The sequence below is a fragment of the Theobroma cacao genome, chromosome 1, assembly GCF_053813885.1.
Source record: "Theobroma cacao isolate CCN51 chromosome 1, ASM5381388v1, whole genome shotgun sequence".
NCBI lineage: Eukaryota > Viridiplantae > Streptophyta > Magnoliopsida > Malvales > Malvaceae > Theobroma > Theobroma cacao.
In genome coordinates, this window is record NC_142639.1 from 29606239 (window position 1) to 29633066 (window position 26828).

The window sequence follows — 26828 nt, forward strand, 5'->3', positions numbered from 1 at the left end:
TCAAACTTGTTTTGGGGAATGTGAATGATTTTATCGAACTTGACTTTGAAAATGTGCCTTGGGAACAAGCCTTTGATGAAGTGATTTTATATTATGGAAATGTGCTATACAATGTGCTATGTGTTATCAAAATATGATAGTATGCATGATATGCATTGGGCGCTTCTTTGTATGTTGATGTGGACCTGGCTATGTGCGAGTAGAAGTGCACATAACCTGTTGCTGACTCGGCTATGTGCGAGTGGGAGTGCACATAAGCCATTGCTGACCCGGCTATGTGCGAGTGGGAGTGCACATAAGCCATTGCTGACCCGGCTATGTGCGAGTGGGAGTGCGCATAAGCCATTGCATATGAGATTATGATGATGGGAGGGTATATGATGGTTGATATATATATATATATATATATATATATATATATATATATATATACATATATGGTATATGGTTGTAAATGCAAAAATGTGAGCATTTGATTTGTTGAAATTTGGGAGTTTACATGTGTTACATGTTGTTTTTGTTATTTAACAGGATGGCTTTGTTTTAAGGGAAAAAGGAACCTTTTTCTTGATGTTCTGATTCTCGCTGCAGTGAGATTCATTCTCGCTGCAACGAGAAACTCTCGGGTTTTGAAAGGGTAGGCTGGTCGAAAACTTGATGCAGCTAGAATCCATTTTTACTGCAGCGAGGAAGGTACAGTAGCTTCTCGCTGCAGCGAGAATGAATCTCGTTACAGGGAAAAACTTTCTGTTTTATGACCAAAATCTTGCTGCAGTGAAAAACCTTCTGTTTTTCACTTCATTTTGATCAATTGTTGCCTTATTTTCCACTTCTTTGCTACCATATTTGAGCATGGATTTCCAACATTAAGGAATAAGTGAATTAAGCTTAATATGATGAGATTTGGTGAGAAACCCTCGGCCAGTCAAGAAACTCTCGGTTAGATGATAATTTAAATCAAGTGTCGCTGTAGCAAAAATTCATTCTTGCTGCAGCTACACTGCAGAGAGAATGCCTTTCTGCTACAATGAGGACCCGTCATTTATTGACTTGATTCGCATGAGTGCTATTAAAGTTTTCACTCTCCAAATCCTTTGTTGAGCATGGACTTCTTCCAATAAGTGATTTTTCTCATGTGGGGTTTACATAAGGGGTTTCATAAGTTCAAAAACAAATTGCATTGTTTGAAAAAGAATGCATCATGATTTCGTTAAACATTCCTTATGGTATGCTTGTTCCCTTTCTTGTTCACTCACTGGGTTTATACTCATCGTTTTCAACTTCATGTTTTCAGATCACGAAGTAGTCGGTAACTAGGATGAGGTGTCCTTGTAAACTTGTATCCATCTTTTGGTAGGTGTCTCGGCATTCAGTAACTGTACATTCGTCTGAGTCCTTCCGCTAGAAGTCTAGTATTATTTTGTTGTGTATAGACGAACCTAATGTCAATTGTTAAGATACATGTTGTAGACAATATATATACACTTATTTGTTATGCCAGTATGAGATTGGCAATGTGTAGTAGTATTTTGATTCTAAGTTATGAAATGTGACTTAGCAGCTTATGATGGAATGATAAATATGTCAGATTAATAGGCTTGCTTGGGCTTAGTGGATTACGTCCATTGGGCCCATGTGCCGGTCATGGCCCGGAATTTGGGTCGTGACAAGTCTTTCCCTAAAGCCTTCACACCCCCAACAATATTAGTAAATCTCTCAAGCATCTCATTGATGGACTCATTTTCTCTCATCCTAAAGAGCTCATAGTCATGAGTAAGCAATCCAATCTTGGATTCCTTAACTTGGTTAGTCACTTCATAAGTTGATGCCAGGCGTTGTGAAAGACACTAATCGTGGCAAGTTTAGAAATCTTACTAAGGTGAATCACCGATCTTAACAAGGTTATAAACCCTACTAAGGTGAATAATGGTCAAAATCCCACTTTGGTTGGCAAAACCAAAGACACTAAAATCTTGTATTCTTTTGAAATGAGTATAGAGAAAATAAGCATTCCTATATATTAAAGGAAATATTCTTTATTAATTCTCAACTTCAATGTCTCATAGCTAAGCCTAAAGGTCCTATTTATAGGATTATAGGCCCATGTCCTAATAAAACTCTATTTCAGATTATCTAGTATAATTAAAGTAGTTAACAAGAGATTTAAATAAAATAGATGTTCTATTCTTAAATAGAACATGACTAGCCTAATCAAATAATAATCCTTAAAAAATCCTAATAAAATAAGAAAAGAATCTCAATATAAATAGAATAAAGGAATAAAATCCCAAATCAACTAAAATTAGAAAAAACTAAATTAAATAAAAAAGAATTCTAGATGTTTCTGCATCATTCTCCTCGGGTTTGAAAAAGACTTGACTCTGACAAATAGGCCTTGACATACTTCTTGTAGATGTTTGGATCTATATATTGTCATGGTCCACACCAACCATTTGAATAATTCATCTGGTGCTTTGAAGGTTGATTTCCATTCATCTCTAGGTCGTATTCAAATTTGGTGATATCCACTATTTAAATCGATCTTTGAAAACACCTTGGAACCAACTAGTTGATCAAGCATCTTATCCAATTGAAGAGTAGGAAAATGATACTTTATTGTAATCTTGTTTATGTCATGGCTATCCACACAAATCCTCCATAAATCATCTTTCATTAACAAAGATGGGCAAGCACAAGGACTTTTACTTTCACATGCAAGACTTTTCTCCAACAACTCCTTAGCTTGTCTTTGTACCACCACAAACTCAACTTGTGTATGATGAATATCAATTTCCTTTATCTCCTCACCATATTCATTATAAACTGGCTTTAACTTTTCCTAATCCATATAATCCTATTTATCACTTAAGCTGCTGTGGTTAATTTGAGTAAAATTACGTCTTGCAAGTTGCTCTTGTAATTCTTGAACTTGACAATGTAATTCTTCAATTTCAATCTCATGATCATTTGTTTGACGATTTTGGCATCTTGGTGGCAGTTTGTTTGCTAAAATGAGGAATGACAAATATGGCAATAAAGTTATGGCGATGACATGGTGATATAGAAAGAGATTATGATATAACTATAAAATAATAAAAGAAATATAATAACTCAAACAAGGAGAATAAAAAACCTGACAACGACAAGAACCCAAACTATGTAGCAAATAATAATTGTCACACTTTGACACCAAACTGACATCGGGGCATTGTGAAGACACCTAGGCATTGCGAAAGACACCAATGGTGGTAAGGTTCGAAACCCCACTAAGGTGAATCACCAATCTTGCTAAGATTAGAAATCCCACTAAGGTGAATAATGGCCTAAATCCCACTTTGGTTAGCCAAACCAAAAATACTAAAATCTCTTACTGTTTTGAAATGAGTCTAGAGAAAAAAAAGCAATCTTGTTTATTAAAGAAAATATTTTTTTTAATTCTCAACTTCAATGTCTCATAACAAAGCCTAAGAGTCCTATTTATAGTATTATAGACCCACATCCTAATAAAACTCTACTTCAGGTTGTCTAGCACAATTAGAGTACTTAACAACAGATTTAAATAAAATAGGTGTTTTATTCCTAAATAGAACATGACTAGCCTAATCAAATAATAATCCTTAAAAATTCTAAAAATCTTAATAAAAATAAGAAAAGAATCCCAATCTAAATAGAATAAAGAAAATAAAATCCTAAATCAACTAAAATTAAAAAAAAAACTAAATTCAATAAAATAGAATTCTAGATGCTCTTGCATCATAAGTGGTCTCTAAAATATCCCAAATTTGTTTGGCATTTCCACACATTGAGACCTTATTAAATTCACCAACACCTAGGGAGCAAAGTAGAGTGTTGTATGCTGTGTAAATGATTTGAATAAATTTTCTTTCCTTTTTCATTACATTCATGTCTAGTCTTAATCACTATTCTACTATCTACTTTCTTATAGGGTACCTAAAGACCTTCTAATATTACATTCCAAACCTTTAAGTCCATAGAATGTATAAACATTTTCATACACTTTTGTCAATAAAAATTGTTTATACCTACAAAGAAAATAGGCTTTTAGCTTGATTGTCTTTGACCAAGCACGGTTGCTATAACCTCCATTATTGATGATTTGAGCTACTACAACAAATCACTCAAGGCTATTAGACTTGCAAAATTGAGTTTCTGCTCTGATACCAATTGTTAGTGTAGTAAGCTCAATGCAATAAATACCAAATGGGAGTGAATTGGTTTTTTAAAAGTTTCCTTTGCAAGCTTAATTAAAAATAACCCTTTTTTAGAAAACAAATTTTCTTCTTTTGTCAAAAGCCAATTAAGTGATTTTTCTTTAAAGCAAATATCAATAATAAATTGTATAGCATAAAAGTAAATCAAAACACAAGGTTTTATGAAGTGGGTCGACATTCTCAAAAGCCTACATCCATTCCCTTGGCTCACCAAGGAATTTCTAATCCACTAAAAGGATTCTTGCTTTTTAATGGGATCAAGTGATAACCTTTACACTTACTTTTTAATGGGATTAAGCAATAACCCTTACACTTGCTTCTTAATGAGATCAAGCGATAACCCTCACATTAACTTTTCAAGGTTAAGTTAGAGCCTTTACAAATGTGTGTACAAAGGAGAAATAACAAAGGTTTACCTCACAAAGGTTGATTGCTAAAGATTTAAGCTTAGGTGTTCAAAGAGAAGAAATGATTTCATAAATATCAACTCAAGGATTTTTAAGTCAGTGAGTGAGCCTTTATGGCTTTTGAATGCTCGATGGAAGACTAAAATGAAGTCTAGAGAGCTATGAAGATGTAAATGTTCTTTTTCTAGGGTTTTCAAATGTAATGTTCTTCTTTTCTTGCTCCAAAATGAGTTGAGGGCAACCTTTTATAGTCTCAAAGATGTTTGGAGTCGTTAGACATAATTTTGAATTAGATCTAGCCGTTGTTGTGCTTGTAGGGTCGACTATGGTTTTTTAAAATCCTGAATTAAGGCTTTTATACTCGACTCTTAAGGTCTTCTAGTCACATCTCATTTTCTAGAGGGATCATGATTGGCACATGGACTTACGTGGATATAGCCCACTAAGCCCAAGCAAGCTTTAACCCAAATGCCTGGGCTTGTCATTTATCGAATTCATTTACATTTTCACTCATAGATAAATAATAATCACCACATCATTATGGAACTTCTTGATATAATGTGTAGAGTTTCATTCATTCATAAATTGAACGTAGAAGTAAATCAACATCCTCACAACATTATGGAACTTCTCAACAAATTGTGTATTTTCCATTTCATTTCATATCCATATTCACAATATCAATCATTTGTGGTCTAGCACACATCCCGTGCTCATATCATTATGGTCCTTTCACCATAGGCTCTACATTCTCATATGCACCCATTTCTAGGGCTCAACACAATATTTACAATCATAAGGAAAATATGAGTATCAATACTTATTTACCTAACCAAAAAGGCTATTTTAGTTTAATGTTTTGTTATTTTGCTTTAAACTACTTTAAGTTTAGTTATTGTTGATTTTTTTTATTGTTTTTGTAAGAAATCTTATGAGAACGGCTTATTTGATGAAAAACAATACAAGCATGGTGATGCCTTCATTCATACATGCTATAGTATTTTGAGGATAACTTGAGCTACAAAAGTATGATTGATGTGATTCTTAAACCACTAGAAATCTAAGAGGAAAAGATAAAACTTTCATATTTATCACCTTTCCAATTTCTAATCAAATCATGGTCAAAACCATGTTGGAAGTAGATGTAAGGCTACAATTTTGCACAAAGTACCTTAAAGGAGTCAATGCCGCAGTTCTGAGGATTCCAATGCTACAGCACCATGGTCATTTACCTTTCTCATACAAAAAAACAGAGAGTAAAGCACCACAGCACTAGCCACCCAACGTTGCGACACCCTAATGCAAACACAGCCCATACTTGGACTTGAGAGCAGAAGGTCGTGGTGTTGAAAAGAGTACACTGTAGTGCCATAAGGCCAAAGTGCACCATACTACAACCCGTGAGAGCAACGTCGTGGCACCAAAAAAGGTAAGGCTATAGAACCAGACGAGATTTCAAAAATAAACTTCTGACAGGATTTTAGAAATTAAGGATTTTAGAACATATTTAAATTGCCTTTTTTCAAAGGTTTCAAAAGGGAGGACGACCAACAACTATTTTGGAGAAAAAAAGACAAAAACAACGCAAGAAAGCAAGAGAATTTGAGAAAGATTTGTGATCAAAAAGCTTTAAGTATTTGTTTCTTTTTCTACTTTTGTGTTTTTCTTATTTTCTTTGACTTGGATTAATGGCTAATTTTCTTTGGATAATGTTTATAATAGATATTATGAGCTAAACTATTTTTCTAGGATTTTGGTGGATTTCAATATGTAATTTGAATATTTGTTTCTCTTTTATTTACTATGAATGGGTATGGTTTTGTTTATTAAAATTTGTTTATAATGCTTTGGATTGTCTGGCCAACAATTGAATGATTTGTTAATCTGAATGAGACTTGACAGAGTAATTTTATATTAAACTAAAGTTTGAATAGTGTATGTTCACATCACTTAGGTGATCTAATTCGCAAATAGGGTAAACATATGCCTAAATGCCATACATAGCCAAATTATAGCACTAGCTTAATGAACCTTATTTAATTGATTACTATAGACATAATTGATTACTATAGACATATACTAACCCAATTAAGTTAGGTATGTGTACAAGCAACTCGACAAAGACTTGTACATTGGTTTGGATTCTAGGTTAGCAAAACTACCCATGAATGCAAATATTAAGAGAAATAAATGTCAGATGAAGTGTTGAATGAAGCCATAATCCTAGGTTTCAATATATTGCCTTTCTCTGGTGAATTTTAAGTTTTCGTTAATTAGTTTAGTTTTTTATTGAATTTAGTTTTAATTTATCGTCTACAAAATCGAGTTACTTGAATAAGATTGATCTATCATAATTTCAGTACTTAGTGAACAATTAGGAGCAAATCTTTGTGGGATACGATTTTGGACTTATCGTCTATAGTACTTGTTTAATCCGTATACTTTTGTGTACTAAATCTACAACAAGTTTTTGGCATCATTGCTTGCGATTTGTGTTTTCTATTTAGTTTACTAATATTAAAATTCAATAGATTAGTCTTAAATGGAGTTTTTTTTTTCTTTGGTTTTCAAGTTCGTTTGTCATTATATGCATAGAGCAAAAAGCTTGGAGATTGTATCTTTTGATCCAGAGATTTAGAGAACATTTCGAAGACTTCGATGAGAAAATCAACAAGGTTTTGCTCAAATTGATATAATGGCTAATCAATAAGGTGAGCAGCAAAACCAAGAGCAAGTAGTGGAAGAGAATCATTGCTTAAGAGATTATGTTGTTCCATTGATACATAGGCTTCCCTCGAGCATTCGAAGGCCAGCTATTCAAGCCAACAATTTCAAGATTAAACTAGCCAGCATCACCATGATCCAAACTTCTGTTCAATTCAGGGGACTTCTAAATGATGATCCAAATGCCCACATCTCAAACTTTTTGGAGATATGTGACACTTTTAAACACAATGGAGTCATAGATGATGCAATTCACTTGAGACTTTTTCCTTTTTCATTAAGGGATAAAGTTAAGCTATGGCTGAACTCGCTTTCTACTAACTTCATTACAACATGGGATCACCTTCTTAGAAGTTACTTGCCAAATTCTTTCCTCCCACCAAGACAGCGAAGATGAGAAATGATATCACATCATTCATGCAACTCGATATAGAATCGTTATACAAGGCTTGGGAGAGATACAAGGATCTACTTAGGCATTACCCTCATCATGGTCTTCCAAAGTGGCTTCAACTGCCAATGTTCTACAATGGGTTGAGTGGTCAAGTTCGAACCATTATTGATTTTGTAACAATAAGTGATTTCATGGCAAAGTCAATTGATAAGGCGTACGACTTGTTGAAGGAAATGGCATCAACCAATTACCAATGGCCATCAGAGCAATCATTGCATAGGAGAGTAGCTGGAATTCATGAGATGGACACCATTTCGATATTAATAGCACAGGTAGCAGCTTTAAGTAAAAAACTTGAGTCTTTTAGTGTTAAACCAATTCAAAGTCCGTTTATAGTTTGTGAGTATTATGGAGATGGGCATGCTAGTAATCAGTGTCCGACCAGTATAGAGACAATTCAATTTATAAGGAATAGGCAACAAAATAACCCATATTCCAAAACTTAAAATCTCAAGTGGAGGAATCATTCAAATTTTTCTTGGAGCAACAATCAAGTTTCATCATTAGCTCACGGCCTAATTTCCCTCTTGGATTTCAACCTCAAGCAAGAGCTCTTATGCTAGAAAAGAAACCATCTATGGAGGAGTTACTTATGCAATACATGACCAAGACCAACTCCTTCATTCAAAGTCAAGTAGCCTCGTTGAGAAATCTCGATACTCAAGTTGGACAGCTTACCAACACCATCAACAATAGGCCTCAAGGTACCTTACATAGTGACACGAAAGTTAATCCTAAGAAGGAAGGTAAGGAACAATGTAATGCTATTACTCTTAAAAGTGGAAAAAAAGGTTGGAATTAGTAGCAAGCAGATTGAACATCAAGATAAGTCAATTTAGAACAAGGCAGTGGTTGAGAATGTTGATAAGCCAATGCAAGTGAAGAATACAAAGGCAAACCCACCACCACCATCCTTTCCTTAGCACTTTTAGAAACAAAAGCTTAATCATCAATTCCAAAAGTTCTTAGAAGTATTTAAGAAGCTTCACATCAACATTCCTTTTGTTGAAACTTTGGAAAACATGTCAAGCCATGTGAAGTTTTTAAAAGACATCTTGACTAAGAAGAGGAAATTAGAAGAGTTTGAGACAATTTCACTTACTAAGGAGTGCAATGATATAATCTAGAATAAGGTTCCACCAAAACTTAAGGATCCAAGGAGTTTTTCTATTCCTTGCACTATTGGTAGTTTTAAAATTTCTAAAGCTTTGTGTGATTTGGGTGCTAGTGTTTCAATAGTGCCTTTGTATATTGCTAGGAAACTTGGATTTAAGGAGATTTAGCCTACTACAGTTACCTTGCAATTAGCAGACAAACAATTAGTACTTTGTTGGGATTACAGAGGATGTGTTGATTAAAGTTGAGCATCTCCACATTCTGGGTGACTTCATTGTGCTTGAGATGGAAGAGGATGTGGAAATTCCTCTAATCTTGGGATGACCATTCTTGGCTAATGTAGGTGCAATCATTGATGTGAAGGAAGGTAAGATAACTTTTAAAGTTAAAGGGGAGGTAGTTGAATTTAATATTTTCAATGCAATTAAGTATTTTGCCTTTACAGATAGTTGTTATAGAGTGGATTTAGAGGAAAAGAGTGAGGGCAAGCCTATTTCTCCACCTACAAGTGGGCAAGCACTAACCTTTGAGTTAAAGCTACCACCTCCACATATCAGAACCAAGCAATTGCATGAGGAGCATCCTCCACCACCTCAAAGTTGTCTTGATTTTGAGGTTGGACAGCAAGTAGTATTCTCTAGTTCAAGCCTCCATCTTTTACCATGGAAACTTCAACCATATTGGTGGAAAACCTTTAAAGTGGTAAAGGTTTTATCTTTCGGTCTTATTGTGATTTTTAGTATGCTTATCGGAGCATTCAAGGTTAATAAATAAAGTCTCAAGCCTTACTCTATGGATGAAAAAGTGCAAAAAGAGGTGCCATAGTCAAGCTAGTGACTATAAAGAAGCACTTTTTGGGAGGTAACCGAAGTTTTTGAAACTCATTTTTTCTATTTGAAGTTTTTTTTATTTTCCTATTAATTTATTTTTGTTCTTTTTCTTATTCAGATTTTTGTCACCTTAACAAATCCACCCAACAGCTTTGGATATAAGGAGAATGAAAAGGAAGATTAAAGGATCTCCGCTACATAAAGGAGTATTCTTGAATTTTCTTCTTTACTTTGTAACATCTAGGACAATGTTAATTTCAAGTTTAGGGGAAATTTTCAGTTTTTAAGCTTTGTTTTCTTTATTGTGCATTTATGGTTTTAGCTTTTAAGTTTAGTTAAGTTATTTATCATTTAATTTGTTGCATGTTTTAAGAACTTGAGCTAGATTGAATTGTGTCAATTTCTTTTAATTTACTTATCCAATGATGAGAACTTAGTTTTATTCTTATTTTGATTCTTTGAAACATGTGAATATTGTTTGAGTATTATGTAAATTCTTATACTAAGCTTCATGGTTAAGATGAGATTTCTACAATTTGAGCACCATGTCTTTTGCTTAGATTCATTGTACATATCTAAAGAAGGTTTACAAGAATGTGAAATTTTGAATTATGTCTTGAATTCTAGAATTTGTTTGATTCTCTCTCAAAGTGAAATCCTAGGCTATACGTAGTTAAGGAGGTGATTTGGGTCATATTGGATTGTTTGAGCCTTTCGAACCAACCTTGCTATATATTTATCTTTAGAATTCCCATTTGAGCCTAATGTAACATTTTCTTTGTTTAAACACTTAATTATTAACCTAGACCCTCAAATAAATTTTTCAATTTTTTCATCCCTCACTTCTAAGTGCATAAGTCAATTTAGGAACTATAATGAGCAATATAGTAAGAAAGGTAGTAAAAATGAAAAGTGACAAAAAGATCAAAAGTATGATTGTATTCATCTCACCACCCAAAAAAAGAAATAAGTTTGGGGGTGTGATATTGAGAAAAAGAAAAAAAAAAGAAAAAGGGAAGAAAAAGAATGAAGTGTTGAACAAAAGAAAATTTTCATGAAAATGGAGTGTACTTGGTGAAGGAAAATAAAGCTCTAAATAGATCCAAGAATGACCATGTGCTTAGGGTGATTTGAGCTTTAAAAAATATCTTTTATTCTACCTTGACCCTAGCCATACATTACAAGCTTGATACAGACTTGTTGATTCTTAATTTAATCTTAGTCTACATTAGTGGAGAGAAAGATGAAAAGCAAACCTATGGAACTTTAGTACTAATTTGAATTTTGCATGCATATAAACTTATCCGGATTATATGATGTTCTAGGTGAAAAGATTGCACACACACACACACGAAAATCCACTTGATGGCGAACTTGCATTTGAATTGAAACATGAACTTCAATAATATTTATGTGTTGCTTAGAGTTGAGATTGTGGACTAACTTTTGAGGATATTAAAGGTGATTGTGGAGTTGGTGCAATTGATTTCTAGTTAAGGTTTTTTCTTTATTTTTGTTTTTGTATTTTAATTTATATTTTTCTCAAGAACTAGCAAAATCTTAAGTTTAGAAGTATGATAACTCTATTATATAGAGTTATTTTGACACATTTTGGGGACTTAAATAACTAGGTTTTTGAGATTTTAGGTTCGAATTTTAACATTTGAAGTGTTTTTCTTAGTTAAGTTTGATTACATGTTGATTAGTTTAATTTTATGTTATTTTGCTTTAAATTACTTTAAGTTTAGTTATTTTTTAATTCTTTTATTGTTTTTGTAGGAAATCTTAGGAGAAAGTCTTTTTTTATGAAACACCATGCAAGTATGGTGATGACTTCATTTGTACATACTGCAGTATTTCAAGGATAACTTGAGTTAGAGAAGTTCGATCGATGTGATTCTTAAACCACTAGAAAGATAAGAAGAAGGGTTACAACTTTTATATTTGTCACTTTACCTAGTTCTAATCAGATCATGGTCAAAATCATGTTAGAATTAGATGGAATGCTGTAATTCTGCACAAGGTACCTTAAAGGAGTCAACACCGTAGCCTAGAGGATTCCAAGGCTAAGGCACCATGGTCATCTACCTTGCCCATACAAAAAATATAGAGCAAAACACCATGACACCAACCACCTAGCATCGTGGCGTCTTGATGCACAAACAACCCATACTTAGACTTGAGAGCAAAAGGCCATGACGCTAAAGAAAGTGGCATCATGATGCCGCAAGGCCAAGGTGCTCCATACTATAATCCATGAGCATGGTGCCATGATGCCAAGGAAGGTAGGGCTGTGGTGCCAAATGAGATTCCAAAAATAAACTTGTGATAGGATTTTGGAAATTTGGGATTTTGGAGCCTATTTAAAAGTCATTTTTCAAAGGTTTCAAAAGAGAGGACGACAAGCAACTCTTCTAGAGAAAAAGAACAAAAAACAAAGCAAGAAAGTAAGAGAATTTGAGAGAGAATTGAGATTGAAAAGCTTCAAATATTAGTTTCTCTTTCTACTTTTGTGTTTCTCTTATTTTCTTTGACTTGGATTAAAGGTCAATTTTTTTTGGATAATATTTTTAATAGATATTGCATATAATTTGAATATTTGTTTCTCTTTTATTTATTATGAATGGGTATGGTTTGTTTATTCAAATTTGTTCATAATGCTTTTAATTGTCTGGCCAACAATTAAATGATTTGTTAATCTAAATGAGACTCGATAAAGTAATTTTACATTAGACTAAAGTTTGAATAGTGTATGTTCACGTCACTTCGGTGATCTAATTCGCAATTAGGGTAGACATACGCCTAAATGACATACATAGCCAAATTAGAATACTAGCTTAATGAACTTTATTTAATTTATTACTATAGACATGTAGTGGCCCAATTAAGTTAGGTATTTATACAAGCATCTCGACAGAAACTTGTACATAGGTTTGGATTCTGAGTTAGCAAAACTACTCATGAATGTAAATATTGAGAGAAACAAATGTTAGATGAAGTGTTGAATGAACCTATAATCCCTAGGTTTCAATCTATGGCCTTTCTCTAGTGAATTTTTTATTTTTTTTAATTAGTTTAGTTTTTAATTGAATTTAGTTTTAATTTATTGTCTACAAAATCAAGTTATTTGAATAAGATTAATCTGTCATAATTTTAATACTTAATGAACAATTAGGAGCAAATCTCTGTGGAATACGATTTTGGACTTATTGTCTATATTATTTGTTCAATACGTATACTTGTGTGCACTAAATCTACAACAAAAAAAGCATGAGAAGTAAGTTAAGTTGTTATATGTAATGAATGTTATGAATAAATAGCATATGTATTGATGAGTAAAAGGCTTCTTTAAGCATATTGGGCCATACCAATATAGGTGCTTGTGTCAGCCATGTCTCCAAAAATGGGATGTGACATATATTTTGTATATGTTGGTATTGATATACATTAAGTTATAGCCATAAGTTTCAACACGTGATGAGCATTTGTAGTTTGATTACAGCCTATGCATAGGTTAAGCACATGGAATGTGCATGGAAATGTTAATGTTGAATACTTGATTAAGATTCATGCTATGGTATATATATATATATATTATCATATGTTTATAGTGATATCTCTAAGGCTTTATGAGGCTTGCTTAGGTCTAGTGGACCTTGGTTTGCTTAAGCCTTTGAGTCAGCCATGCCTCGAAATTGGATTGTGAAAGTGGGTCAACAATGGAGAATGGTGGAGGGGTCGATTTAGGGGCAAAATGCTACTTGGCAGCATTAGGGGGTCGGGGGAAAGAGAGAAAATAGAGAGAGAAGGATGCAGGTTGAAAAAAATTGGGGCCCAATCAGGCTTTTCATATTCCAAATCATCAACGAAAATTTCATCGATAATTAAAAAACCCATAATGAACATTACCGATGAAAATTCTATTGGTAATGAGGTCAGTAACTTTACCGAGAAACCAACTGAATATTTCATCGATATATTCTGTCAAAGTTACCATTACCAATGGATATTGTTGGTCGATATTCTTCGTGCTTTCACTATTCATTACATGCTAGACAATTACCAACAAAGTCAATTTCATCAGTAAACTTCATTGGAGTCACCACTACCGAAGAATACTATTGGTTGCTATTCTTCTCACTTTTTGGTATTCATCTTGCACCAAAAATTTACCGAGCAATTCCTGGCAGAATTCACTCTGTTGGCAACTTTCGTCGGTAAAGTCCACCTCATCTTTTGATCGGTGTTTTGTCGGTAATTTTTGATGGTTCCATTGGTAAAGATTTTTTTTTTTGGTAGTGAAAAAACAAAAAAGGACTCAGCTTATTTAGAATGTAAACAACCTAATCGAGAGAAATCACTACTTTCTTCCTTGCTTGCTTTAAATTTTTTGGATATCGGCCGTCGCTTTGAGTTTTTGGATGTTTGCTTGCTTGCTTGCTTGTTTTAAAGTGAGACCAAAAGGTGATTTGAGGGTGAGATTGGTTTTTTATCTTAAATATATTACCACATGAAATAATTTGAAATAAAAGTATCAAAAAGCGATGAAGGTACAAATTTGTGAAAAATAAGCAAAAACATGGTTATCCAATGCCTGGTTTTGGCAGCTTTTCTATCAAGAATCAAGTTAAGAACTAAAAGCACCATGAAATTTGAAATTGAATATGTTCTAATTAATACCTGTTTTACTTGATAGATTATTCATGAGGGACTTGAACGATTTTCCATTGTTTTTACTGCCTTGGGTGCTTTCTTTGAAGTATGCAATGCGCTGTTGCACCTCCACCCCACAATAAAAGCAGCTCATTCTCCTTTCTAGGAATTATGAAGGCTCTTTCCAATGCAGAAACTCTGCTCCACGAGAAGAAAAATGAAAAAAAAATGAAGGGGTATTTTTATCCAGGTTACAAAACATAGAAGAAACAGAAATATTGTTCATATATAGCAAGGCTAGGCGTGCTTCCATTTATCACCATGGCCAGTATATCAATTCCGTTTTGCTAAATTTAGTTGTTTTCTTTTATCTTAAGAAAAAAAAAGAATTAAATTGTTTGAATAAGGCATACACTTTATTTCTTTTAACAAATTTTCAACAATCATGTAATCTAAATTAAATCATATAATCTGAATTGAACAAATGACTTTGGTGTTTTAGGCTCATAGTTATTTTAATCATATTCTAACATCCGTTAATGAATTTTTGAATTTTGAGATAAAATGTCCATTTTAAATAATAATATATCTAAAGTGAATTAATACAATACCTTAATAACTTAAGAATATTTTACCCTTTTTTTTAATGTATTTAACTATGAATATACAAGATACACTCAAACATTTAATTCATTGATTGGTGCATGATCTCCCTCTTAAAAAATAAAAGTTCGAATATCCTTTCCCTCAAATATATATATATAAATATATACAAGGTTACAGCAATGACCCTCGTATAATCACAAAAAGACAATTAGAAGGAAGAAGGAAAGACGGAAGGATGGTTTGCTACAGCTTCCGCAATGCTCTACAAAGTAGTTCAATTTTTGTGTCAGACCCTAATTCAGACCTACAAGTGAGCTCTTCTGCATCTGCTTCAAATATATAAATGTGCGGCGTCAAACAACCAATTCAGCAAGAAAATTTTCCTCGTCATCTTTGGTTACATGGAAAACTGGACATTGAATTCCAGACATCAAAAGCATAATGCTAACCAAACAGGACTGCTTCATGCCATAGCTTTAACATATTGAAATGTACTCATGACATTGCAGTGACTATACAAATAAGTCATTCAGATGGTCTATTTAAACTTGAATGCTCACTCTCCATGGATATAAGACAAGCAAGCCTATCATAAACCTGTTATCAAATTTGAAAAGTCAAATTATCCTTTTCCAGGAAAAGTTTATATTTGAAGTGTGCACTACTGAATCACATACCTCAGAAAGCTGCTGACTATTGTTCTGATTCTCTTCGGCATCTTGTTTACTTGTTGATGATGAGTCATACCTAGATGGCATGATAGACACCAAGTTAGTTAAAGACAGATATGTATATCTGTTTAACTTCTAAATTAAAATTCTGTCTTGCCACTTGGTTCTAAAGAGAAAATAAGGTACAAGACCAAAAAGTTAGAATTACATGAAGACAAATTTGGTCAAAATTGTATCTAGATTTTTTCCAAGCAAATGACACTATACAAGGCGTTCTTACTTACCAATCTCGTGGAATGCCAGCTTCATCTCGAGCTGAATAATTAAAAGGCCCTTTTAACTCCAAATTATACTCTTGTAATAACTCTACATGGTTGCACAAAGAAGTTCTACATAAGAAATTGCACAACTTGAATGGAATTTTTTATTCTAGGCACAAAATAACCTGCCTGGAAGTGGCACAATCTACTGACCTTTAAATGTTGAGCATGGAGCACAATTCATTTTACGACAGATTGAGATAAACCAGTACATACCAACAGCTACATGTGCAATTTCCTCTTCAGCAATCCTAGCTACAATGCTAGATGTCCTGTGATCCCCAAAGCCAACCATTTTTTGCACCAAGCGTGGCCCAGCATCAAGACCCCTAGCCTCCTACATCCCAAAAACACAAGTGTGTAAATTTTTAAACCATGTTAAAACAAAACAAATTTGCATCTGTATGCAGATACAAATATCAAGTTATATTATGCGAAGGATCTAAGGATTAACTGCAGCTTTTACCCTTTCCTCCAAATATTAAATAAGCAGCTACCAGATTGACAAGATCAGCGATTATTGAATTCAGAAACAAGCATCATTACACAGATATGAGAATCCTATAGAAAATGGCTAACATATTCAAAACAATAGGGTCTGAAATAACATGATGACAAAATCGTGCAGCATAGCAGATTCAAGTTCTATAAACTCTAAAAACAAATCAAGTTAGATAACTGAAATTCAGGCACTAGAAGCAACTTTAATGCATATGACCTGAAAGGTTAAAATTTAAGATTGAAATATCCAAATAGGCCCTAACCTAAAAGGTCCATTAAGCCTATATACTTTTATTGCATTCAATTAAGCCCATTTACTTTTATTTTAGGTCAAATAAGTCCTTAACATTAACTGATGACTAACAGCAGTTAGTCAAAGTTATAGCTGTCAGTTTAATGCCATGTCATCTGCCACATGGCAGTTGACGTGGCCAAATATGTTGCTGATTGAATTTTTCATTGCTGACTTAGCTTTTTCCCGTTTTGCCCAACTAAATCTTAATTGGTTTAGAGATTTAAAACAAAAAAGAAAAGTTAAATAACCTAATTGTTAAACAATCTAACCTAGCTCTTTTTTTCTTTGTTTTAGTACTGAGGACAAAAGGAGAGCCAGAAAAAAGATTAAAAAGGCTGTGTCTACCCACCCCTACCAATCTATTTGATTTTCTATCAAGTCCTCTCTCTTTTTTCTCTTCTTTCTTTTTTTTTTTTTTTTTGTTTTTTTGAAAAGCTCATCCTTCTTTTTTCACTGTCACTGTTTCTCATCTCCATAGAACGAAGAAGAAAAAGAAACCCATAAACAAAAAAGAGAAACAATTTAGAAATCTTGTCTTATTTAGCAGTTTTAATTCACTGCAGGAGAACACACCCCATTTTCCTATTTGGGAAAAACAAGCTGAAATTTGTAGACCCAAAGATTCTGCCCCTTTTCTTCTTTCGTTTGCTTAGATTTCTTCAAATTTGCAGACCCAAACATTCTACAATCTCATCGGACTGAAGTAGATTACTAAGGCAATTAAAAGAAGGGATAAAATGTTTTTCTAAGCTTCTACTCAAATTAGTTGGGCGCTTACCTAAGAGTTTGGCAAGGTCACAGCTTGAAACACCTTCAGACTTGCAAAACTCGAGTTTGGGCAAAAGGGTCTTCATAACATCATATAAAAGCACTCTTGATGAGGCTTGTGATTTGGGTTTCTAAGAAATCATGATTCTTGGAGAAGATAATGACAGAGTCAGTGTTATCAAGGGTTTCAAAGTCGACGACTTTGGAGGCTGAGAAAGCAGATTCTGGAGACATCCATGTGTATTTATGAGGTATGAAACTGTAAACGAGAGCTATTTTAAAGTGGTTGAGAATAATCCGAGAGATAAAACTGATGGGTTGTTTTAAGGGATGCAATAAAAGTCTGTAAAAGCTGTAATCTTCTTCTGCCTACCATGGAGAATAGCTCCATGGATGAAACAATAAAACAAAGGAATCGAGAATTAAGTTAAAAGAGATAAATAGAATAGACTAACATGCTGCTGAGAATTAACACTGCTAAAAAAGACAAGATTTCTAAATTGTTTCTCTTTTTTGTTTCTGCATTTCTTTTGTTTTTTTTTTTTTTTTTGGTATGTAGAGAGATGAGAAACAGTGAAAATGAAGAAAGAAGGAAGAGAAAAAGAGAGAGGACATGACAGAAAATCAAATAGATGATGTGGCATTAAAGGGACAGTTGTAACTTTGACTAATGGCAGTTAGTCACCAGTTAGAGATCAGTTAGTGATAAGGGCTTATTTGATTCAAAATACAAGTATAGGGGCTCAATTGAATGTAATAAAAGTTCAAGGGCTTATTGAGTATCATGCCATTTTTTAAACTTCAACTTTGACCAAGATTGGATTAAAATTGTTCAGTTAGGAACAGCCCAGAGCATGACTGCAGCCTATTCAGGCAGCAAACTGGACATGGGAAACATATGTTTGTACAAACTTAAACACCGAATTTAGCTAGGTTCACAAAAACTTCCATATGAAGTGTCTCAAATAAAAGTCAACGCTATGCAAATCTCAAAACTGGAACAAAATCTGATCAGCCGACATCACTACACAAAGCCAAAGCATGATTTCAAAGGGTACTTTAAGTGAGATTGCTGGATAGTTCTGAGCCATGGAAACTTTGTAAAGATGATGTTATCGTGAAATGGAACATTCCATTCATGTCCCCCCACCCCCAAGCAGGGAGAGATGGAGAGAGAGGTACTATACTTTTCAAGCTTGTTCTACATATGTAGAAGTTTCAAGCTGTTAACAGTAAATTCCTAGGCAAAAATAACTTCAAGTTTATTAAGAAAACTAAGAACTGAACCCAGTTCGAACGACCATGTTCATACACTAAGATTTTAGAATGTGCTAATACAATGTCCGCAAGATTCTAATGAAGATATATTTATTATTGACACAACTTTGCAGTTACCAAGAATCATTCATGTGTGCAATGGACAAAAGACAGGAGCCAAGAATTGTTTGAGTGAAAGGAAAAGGAGTGGAAGACGCTGGTTGGGCAATTACCATCTACAGATATTGCATCTTAAAATAGAACAGAACTAAAGGTTTCCTTTCACAAAATCATAAAATTCAGTAAATGCAAAAAGTGGTTTAGTTTCAAGCATAAAAACATTGGCCACGAGTAAAAAGATCACCTGTACTAATGGGATGGCAGCCAAACGTGCAGCAACATTATTTGATGATTTCTCACACTCTCTCCAAAGTAAGTTATGAGCAGGCATATCTCCATAACTAGTCAAAGGACAATAAATTGCATGGAAGTGACACATGAAGAATATAAATCAATAAGGTGTGCCTATTTCCACATGTTTTGGTTTCTTCAATGCAAATGTCAGTTATCATGTGAATAAGCAAGACCCACATATCAGTAGATGTGACTAATTTGCACTGAAGGAGAAAAAGTGTGTAGAAATAGGGCCTCCCAATTAATAAATGCACCATACATATGCAAAACTCTTTTCTTTTAACATAGTAAAACCTCTGATTATGGGCATGCATATATTCATAACTAGTTAAGGATAAACAGCTTCAAGACATTTAAATATGAAAAACAACAAATTAACATGCAATACAAAGCAAGAACTCTGCGCACCTGAAACCAATCTCAGCAAGTCTTTGTGAACACCAAGCATAATGGCGGCTCTCGTCATCAGCAACATGAGCAAAGTCAGCAAAAAATTGTTCCCCGAGAATCTCACAGAAGGGAGAAAATCGAACAACAGTATCCCATGCCAAATCAATTGCATTTAGCTCCACATGAGCAAGGTTATGAAGCATGTAAGCGTTAAGAGGCAGTCTAGAGTTTTTGGGGACCGGAATCTCCTTTGGAGAAACCTACATTTCACCAAAAACAAAAAAAGACCAAAAAATGATCATTTTCACCTAACGAAATTTATAGTAATTGAAAGATAGGCAACATCCAAATGAATAATTAATCAGAAAGATGTATTATACATGCTGTTTGCTTGAAAGTACCAGCTCCTCAGGGGAACTATAATATTGTAATAAAAATAAATAGGCAAGACACTTCCTGTTGAATCATGGAAACTTTCAATAATCATATGCAGCAAGGCAAGACTATCAAAGCCAGATAAGACTAAGTATCAATGAAATAATGAGTAATAGTTTTTTAAAGTATTAGAACCTACAATTTCAAGAAAAATCACAATCTCTAACATTAAGGTTGGTATGAGGGAAAGAAGATAAGAAAGGGAGTGGAAGGAAATAAGTGTTTCCTTCCTTTGGTAGGAAGAAATAAGAAGGAAAAAGAATACATTTATTTGCAACTTCCCCTTTTCCCTCCAAATCTAATCCTTGCAAATTAAGAGAAAAGCACTCTTTCAACTTAAGTTAATCATTTTATTTATAATTTTACCCCTAATCTCTTTCTTTCCCTCTGTTTTTCAGTACACAAACGAAGGAAAATAAACTTTCCTTTTAATCCTTCATTTTCTTCTTTCCTCACCTTTTTACCATCCCTCTATTTTCCTTCCTTGCTACCAAACATAGCGCAAGACTTTTAATCTCATCAATCTTAAGTAAAATGATGAACAATAGAGTAAATACCACACAGCAGAAACTCCAATTCTAAGCGGTATATTTTGAATCAGAAATTTGTAGAGAAATAGAAAACAAACCAATTGAGGCTTAGGAGGGCGAGCAGGTCGAGAAGGAGGCTGACAGACCCCAACGGGCAGATTCTCATTGCGCCACCTGGAGAAAGCCAAATGAGAGAGCTTGCATTTGGTAAGAGGGTCAGCGGTAGAGAGAACCAGAGCACCAAGCTCTGCAAGAGAGGAACCAGTAGCCTCCAGAGGGCTGTTAGGTGTGTCAGCGTCTTTGGAGGAGTATTGGGACTGTAACAGAGGTTGAGGGCCATTAGGTCCCCAAAACCGGTCCTCGTTTAGTGGGCTCTCTCTCCAGCTTTGGAGACCTGACCATTGAGAGAATTGCGAAGAAGGAGAAGAGAAAAGAAGTTTGGTGTTGTGAAAATGGTGAGGAAGAGATGAGAACCTCAGCTTGGGGACGAGCATGGTTCTATGGTTCTGATTTTGAGCTGCACCTTCAATTTGCGGTTTCTTGTGCAAATTTTATATTTTTTTCAAATTTTTAAATACAAAATTATGAAATTTAGATGATTTTAATTATTATCAAATTTAATTTGATTTAATTTATATTCTAATTTAATTAAATATTAAATATTGCAAATATATTTTTAATCAATTATATACTAACTTCGAGACAAACATATGAAATTATTTTAGTTAAAATAAATTAATTACAATTAATTTGAAAAAGCTAATGACAACGAAATTGATTAAAACAAAACAAATAAAAAAGGAAAAGGAGAAAAATGGAAAAAAATAAAGAATATGAGTGCATTTTTTAGTATGTAAAGAAACTTTGACCACATTAGTTTGACTAATAGAATCCTAACATTAATAAGACAGGATTAATGAGAGTGAGTTTGTAAGTAAATTTATTTTTCAAGAGAAATCAAGAGTGTTGTTTAGATTAATGTGAGAAAATTTACGACAATTATTTTTTAATTGAATTATATATGATTTATTATATTTAATATATAATTAAATTATAATTCAATTTATAAATTTTAAGTTGATAGCTTTTAATAGTGATTTTAAAATTAATTAAATCTTTCAATCGTATTTATACTTAATTAAAATTCAGAATTTTGAAACTAAAAAAAATAAAAAAACTAGGCAAAATAAAAGAGAAATAAACAAATATGAACTGGGGAAATAAATGATTGTGGGCCTCCTACCACATGAGAGAAGGGTGAGGAGTTAAGTGACAGTTGGAAAAGTCTTAGCACCCGCATTGCCTAAGCTACAAATCTCAATCTCTACTATTATTTAATTACTCCATACAATAATAAAAGAAGAGTAAAACTAAAGAACTTTTCATACAATGATAATTTATCGGACAAATTTTATCAATCAAGTGAATAAAAATAACTAGAGAAATTGTTATCAAGCAACCTTAAGCATGCTCCTGTGTAAGAATCAAAAATAAACCCTAAAACATGCATACTAAGCAATATATATTAATAAATCATAAAATGATGAGATTCAATCTCATGTTCAAATATGAAATTAATCAATAAATTAAAAGCATAACACAATGAAAAATAAAATATACATTTAATTAAAGAAACAATCGAATCCCTCAAGATCAACTGTTTGGGTTTTTCATGCAATTTTCAGATTAGTTATGAATGCTCATAAGTCATGTATTACATTCCTTACTCTATATATTGTAATTCTAACGACCGCTCCTCGATCGCTACCGACATCCAAGACTTTCGGGAGAACTTATCAAGTCCCGAACAAGCCTTATTAGAGATTACCGGTAATTCATTATACTCGTTCACCAATCTATGTTATTGCTTTAAACCGTATAACCCTTATGACATGGTTTGAACAATAGACATAATAAATCAACTTGATCTTTATTCCGTATAATTGTAAGTAAATACATCATAGTCTAAAATGTCTAATTGTACATTTATATCAAGACTAGTATCCATTTACCAAAAATAAAATACATTACAAAGACTCGACCTTTAACAACGGAGCGATTCAGAATAAAATGCTATAAGATGTCTTTACCTATCCGCGATGGACTATAAATGTCGATGAATGCATGCTAGGCCGATCACTATCTGCAAAAGGGAGATAAGGGGTGAGTCTCACAAACTCAGTGATCATCGGCTCCGTAAGTAGGGTGTAGATGGGAAATAAGCATAAAGTAAATAAATTTGAATAGTAAATCCAGAAGAAAAATGATAATCTTGTAAAACTAATCACAAATAAGGTATTTGTGCCTTGTAAAAATAATGCTATACTTTCTTTGGCAAATGATGCTGGAAACAAATTGTAATAAAACTAATTTCAATCATTGAAATCACCTATTTCATTCAAAAATATGATAGTTGCATAAAAGTACACACGCTCCCAAAATGTGTGGCTTATAAAAATCAACGAGTACAACCACATAAATCATCTCACAATCCTCTATAAAGTGCTGAAAGCTATTAATAAATAGAGAGGGAGCTGCGGAAAAACATTAAGTCTCCACCATGCAAAAGAGTACGAGTTTAAAAACTCTCAAGGCTCTCGAGTAGGTAATCATAATAACCAACACGTGGACCCACTTTCATGTAATAACATCCAAGAGCTTCGCTTCACCATATTCCTGCAGCCATGGCAGTCTTGACGATGTTGGCCAACATCGGTGAAATCAAGCTGTCGTAACCGCGTATAACATCTTGTGGCCTAGCCACGTATATGCATCATAAACGTGGCCCTAGCCACGTCCAACAGCCCGTTGGTAACCCAAAGGTTCTCTAGCTAGAGCTCACTTGCGCACAAGGGTCACACTATCTTGATGTGACATTCAACCTACTCTCGATGGTCTTGGTTGTTGGTCCCAATAATATGTGCTAAAAGGGTGGTGAATAGCACAAATCGACTCTTGACAAGATAAGAAACTAATTTTCAAAACAAAGAAAGTAAAAATAGAGAACAATGCACAACAATTTATAGTTGTTTGGTCCAAGACCTACATCCACTACCTTGATTATATAACCAAGGATTTTCCCAACAAATTCACTAAAAATCGGTGAAATTCACAAGCTTTCACCAAGCTTTACAATGGCTTTTACAAGGCTCATCCAAAACCTTTTACACTAGTTTTTCACGGGCTAAACTAAAACCCAACACCTAACTTTTCAAGGCTAAGTTAGAACCTTAACACCTTCAAGCACATCGGGCTTGGAACAACCTCTTAAATTAGCTCTCTCACTCTAAGAATAAAATAAGAAAGGTAGAAGAAAGTACCTATGATCACAAGTTGATCTAAATGGTACAAGGTTGAGTGCTAAATACAAGTATAAAAGATGATCGTTTGAGTGCTACAAAGTGTGGAGAAGATTTTTTTATTTTTCTGCTCTATTAGGCTTAAATCTTCTCTCTAAACTCTTAAAAACTACCTTTTAATTGTTGGAAGACCCTTTTATACTTGGAGAAACATCTCTGATGGCAGTTTGACAGTTTTCTATTTGTTGGAGATAGTTGAGAGTCGATCCTAGCCGTTACTCTGTCTTTTAGTATAGATTTCAAACTTGCAGGCAGAATGCTTTTAGTCGACTACTCGATATCTTAGTTGACTAGGTTGTCTCTATTTTCTGCTCCTTGTCTCTGGCAATTCTAATAGTAAACACTTAGTCGACTAGTCCATTTCTTGGTTGACTAAGTTGTCTCTATTTCTCAAACTCTTCAGCCCGCCATTTTTCCAATTTGAATCTTGGCCAACCAACATTCTTCCTTATCCAACTAATGAGCTTTCTCCTTGTTAATCAGTCATGTCTCATTATTTTTATCTGCCTTTTTCTTTTAATATACACTTTGAAGGATTTATTTATTAATTTTATACATTAATTTTCCTGCACACTTAAGTAAAGGTATTAAACACAAATGAATGGGAATGTTTTACTATCATCAGGAACTAATGGAGTGAACAATCTCTCTCTTTTTTAATGATGACAAAACATTCTTTTATTAACAGCATAGTGTCTTTTTACTCATTTTGGTTTTCTGTAGAAAATGGGGATTGCTCCCCCTAAGCATATGCTCCCCCTTAGTGTGTGCATATTTATTCTAGCAAATTTTATCCTTGTCATGTAAAGAATGACATTATTTAAAGCATAAATATGTGAAGAATTTTGGTGTGATTTATAGCAATGAATGTTGACAGTTTTTCATAAAAATTCAGCAGGGTCTGTCAACAGTATATAGTCATCAAATTTTGTCTATTCCCTTCATAATTCAGTCAACACACTATACACAGCATCCATAAATATTTGCAATCGTAAGTTGATCAATTATCAACATACAACAGCAGTTATCAACATGTAGTTCAATATGGTTCAGTAGCAAATTTTGTTAACAACAGTTAAAATGTCATGGATAGCAGATTATCAGCAAACATTCAATTTTCAGTAAACAAACATCATAGATATATCAGCTTTCATGTCTCACACTACCATATAAACAACAAAATTAAAATTAGTGTTCAAGTGCCACCATGGCACAAATAGTAGTTAATCAAAAGATGTTCCAAAATTACCCTTGAATAGTTTTTGCTTCCTATCCCCTATTTTTCTAAGTTCCTACTCTTGATTCATTTATGCTTTCTTTTCTTTTCTAAGTTCCTTTCTAGTTCCTCCACCCTAACACATTTTTTTTAATTTATTCTCTAGTTGGTTCCTGCACCCTTGGTTTTGCCATTCTACTCCCCTTTTTTGTCAACATCAAAAGAAGGGGCTTCTATTCGTATGATGTGTCAGAAGGTGAGGATTCAGTGCCATAGAAAGGGTTTAGAGGAAAAGGAGAAGGCTCTTGGAGAGGTGATGACTATCTAGGGGAAGGTTCTAGTGAGGACTTGTCTGAGACAAGGACTGGACTCTAAGGAAAAGAGGCTGAAATAGGTTTGGATTTCCATGCCAACCTAGAAGACTTTCTTCTCTTGAGAAAAGTTGTCTTGGTGGCCATAGTCTTCTTTCCCTTGGTTGGTGGTTTTCCCTTTGTTGGTGGTGCTGTAGTGGCTTTTTCTTTCCCAGATTGTGCCTTTACTTTAGGAGCTGATGCAGGTTTCTTCCCTTTTCCTATATCTCCACCATCTTTTTGAGTTTTTGTCCTGGCAATGTCTTTTTCAGCTTGTCCCTCTCTAACCATTTGATGGAAAATATCCATAATGGATATTTCTTCTAAGTTGGGAGGGGAGGCCTACTGTTTCTTTATTTCTGAACCAACCACTTCAGTCCCTTGTTTTAATTCATTTTTGCTTTGAAGTTCCGGAGAGGGTGTCTTGGTTCACTAATGAACCCCTTGGTGAGAGTCTTCAATCTGTAGAACAAGACTAACAGATTTATAGATGGAACCTTCAGCTTGAATGCCATGACTTCCACAATGAGGAGCAGACTTTTCTACTGGCTCAGTTGAACCTTCAGCACCTTGCTGTGCTGGTGCAGTGCCAGGTGATGCAGAGGTGTCTGCAACCACAGGTTCAGATGGCTCTTTTTTTTCCTTCTTCAGGTCATTTTCCAGTTTTGTAATTTTCTCTTCAATTTTCTGTAATCTTTCTGCTTGGTCAGTAAGCTTCCCATCGATTCTCATAAGAAGATTAAAAATAACTTCATTTGAGAATCTGGATGGTGCTCCCTCTTGTTGAGCAAGCAAGTTAGATTCTCTTCCAAAACCAATCTTGGGGGTTTTAATGAATCTTTCCCCATCGAGTATATACCCCATTTTGATCAAACTGCCATAGTAAATGGCTTGATCTTTGGTTTTCACCATATCCATTTCATACCTCTTTGCCCAAACTCCTTTTTTCTGCATAAGAGATGTGATGACATTCCCATAAGGTAGGTTGATCTTATCAAGTCTGCAAGCTCCTCTCATCTTTTCAATCATAAACCTTCCTACATTTAGAGAAACTCCATTGAAGGCATGTTCCATCAACCAAAGATCTTAAAGGCTGACGTAACTCAAACTTCCACTTCTGCCCTGAATGTTTGCTGCTATAAAGTAGTGAAAAATCCTAATATGGGGGCTGATTATCAGTCCTGAATTGCTCTTTGATGAATACTTTTCCTTTCTCTCGATGATGATTTCCCATAATGAGGATGGATCATACTTTTCTAGGAACTCATACTCACCTTTTTCACACTCGATTTTTAGTAAG

At 34.0% G+C, this 26828-nt stretch overlaps 1 protein-coding gene and 1 non-coding gene across 3 annotated transcripts; both read right to left on the bottom strand.

Annotated features, from left to right (window-relative positions):
* Nucleotides 1-7753: 7753 nt before the first annotated feature.
* LOC148764710 (small nucleolar RNA R71) lies at nt 7754-7860 on the bottom strand. The gene has a single exon (XR_016024310.1). It is a non-coding gene; the product is annotated as a small nucleolar RNA R71 (small nucleolar RNA).
* A 7272-nt stretch (nt 7861-15132) lies between these two features.
* LOC18612983 (diiron containing four-helix bundle family ferritin protein, putative (Protein of unknown function DUF455)) lies at nt 15133-21139 on the bottom strand. Of its 2 annotated transcripts, none has more exons than XM_088803038.1 (7): nt 20702-21139; nt 19657-19898; nt 19199-19295; nt 16230-16350; nt 15978-16059; nt 15700-15769; nt 15133-15619 (listed from the first exon to the last, which is right to left on the bottom strand). In XM_088803038.1, the coding sequence occupies exons 1-7, from the start codon at nt 21095-21097 to the stop codon at nt 15548-15550; spliced, it is 1080 nt and encodes a 359-aa protein (XP_088659164.1). In that variant the 5' UTR covers nt 21098-21139; the 3' UTR covers nt 15133-15547. The 2 variants fall into 2 exon arrangements, with proteins under 2 accessions (XP_088659164.1, XP_007050044.3); XM_007049982.3 differs by having other exon boundaries at nt 16167-16350.
* Nucleotides 21140-26828: the final 5689 nt, after the last annotated feature.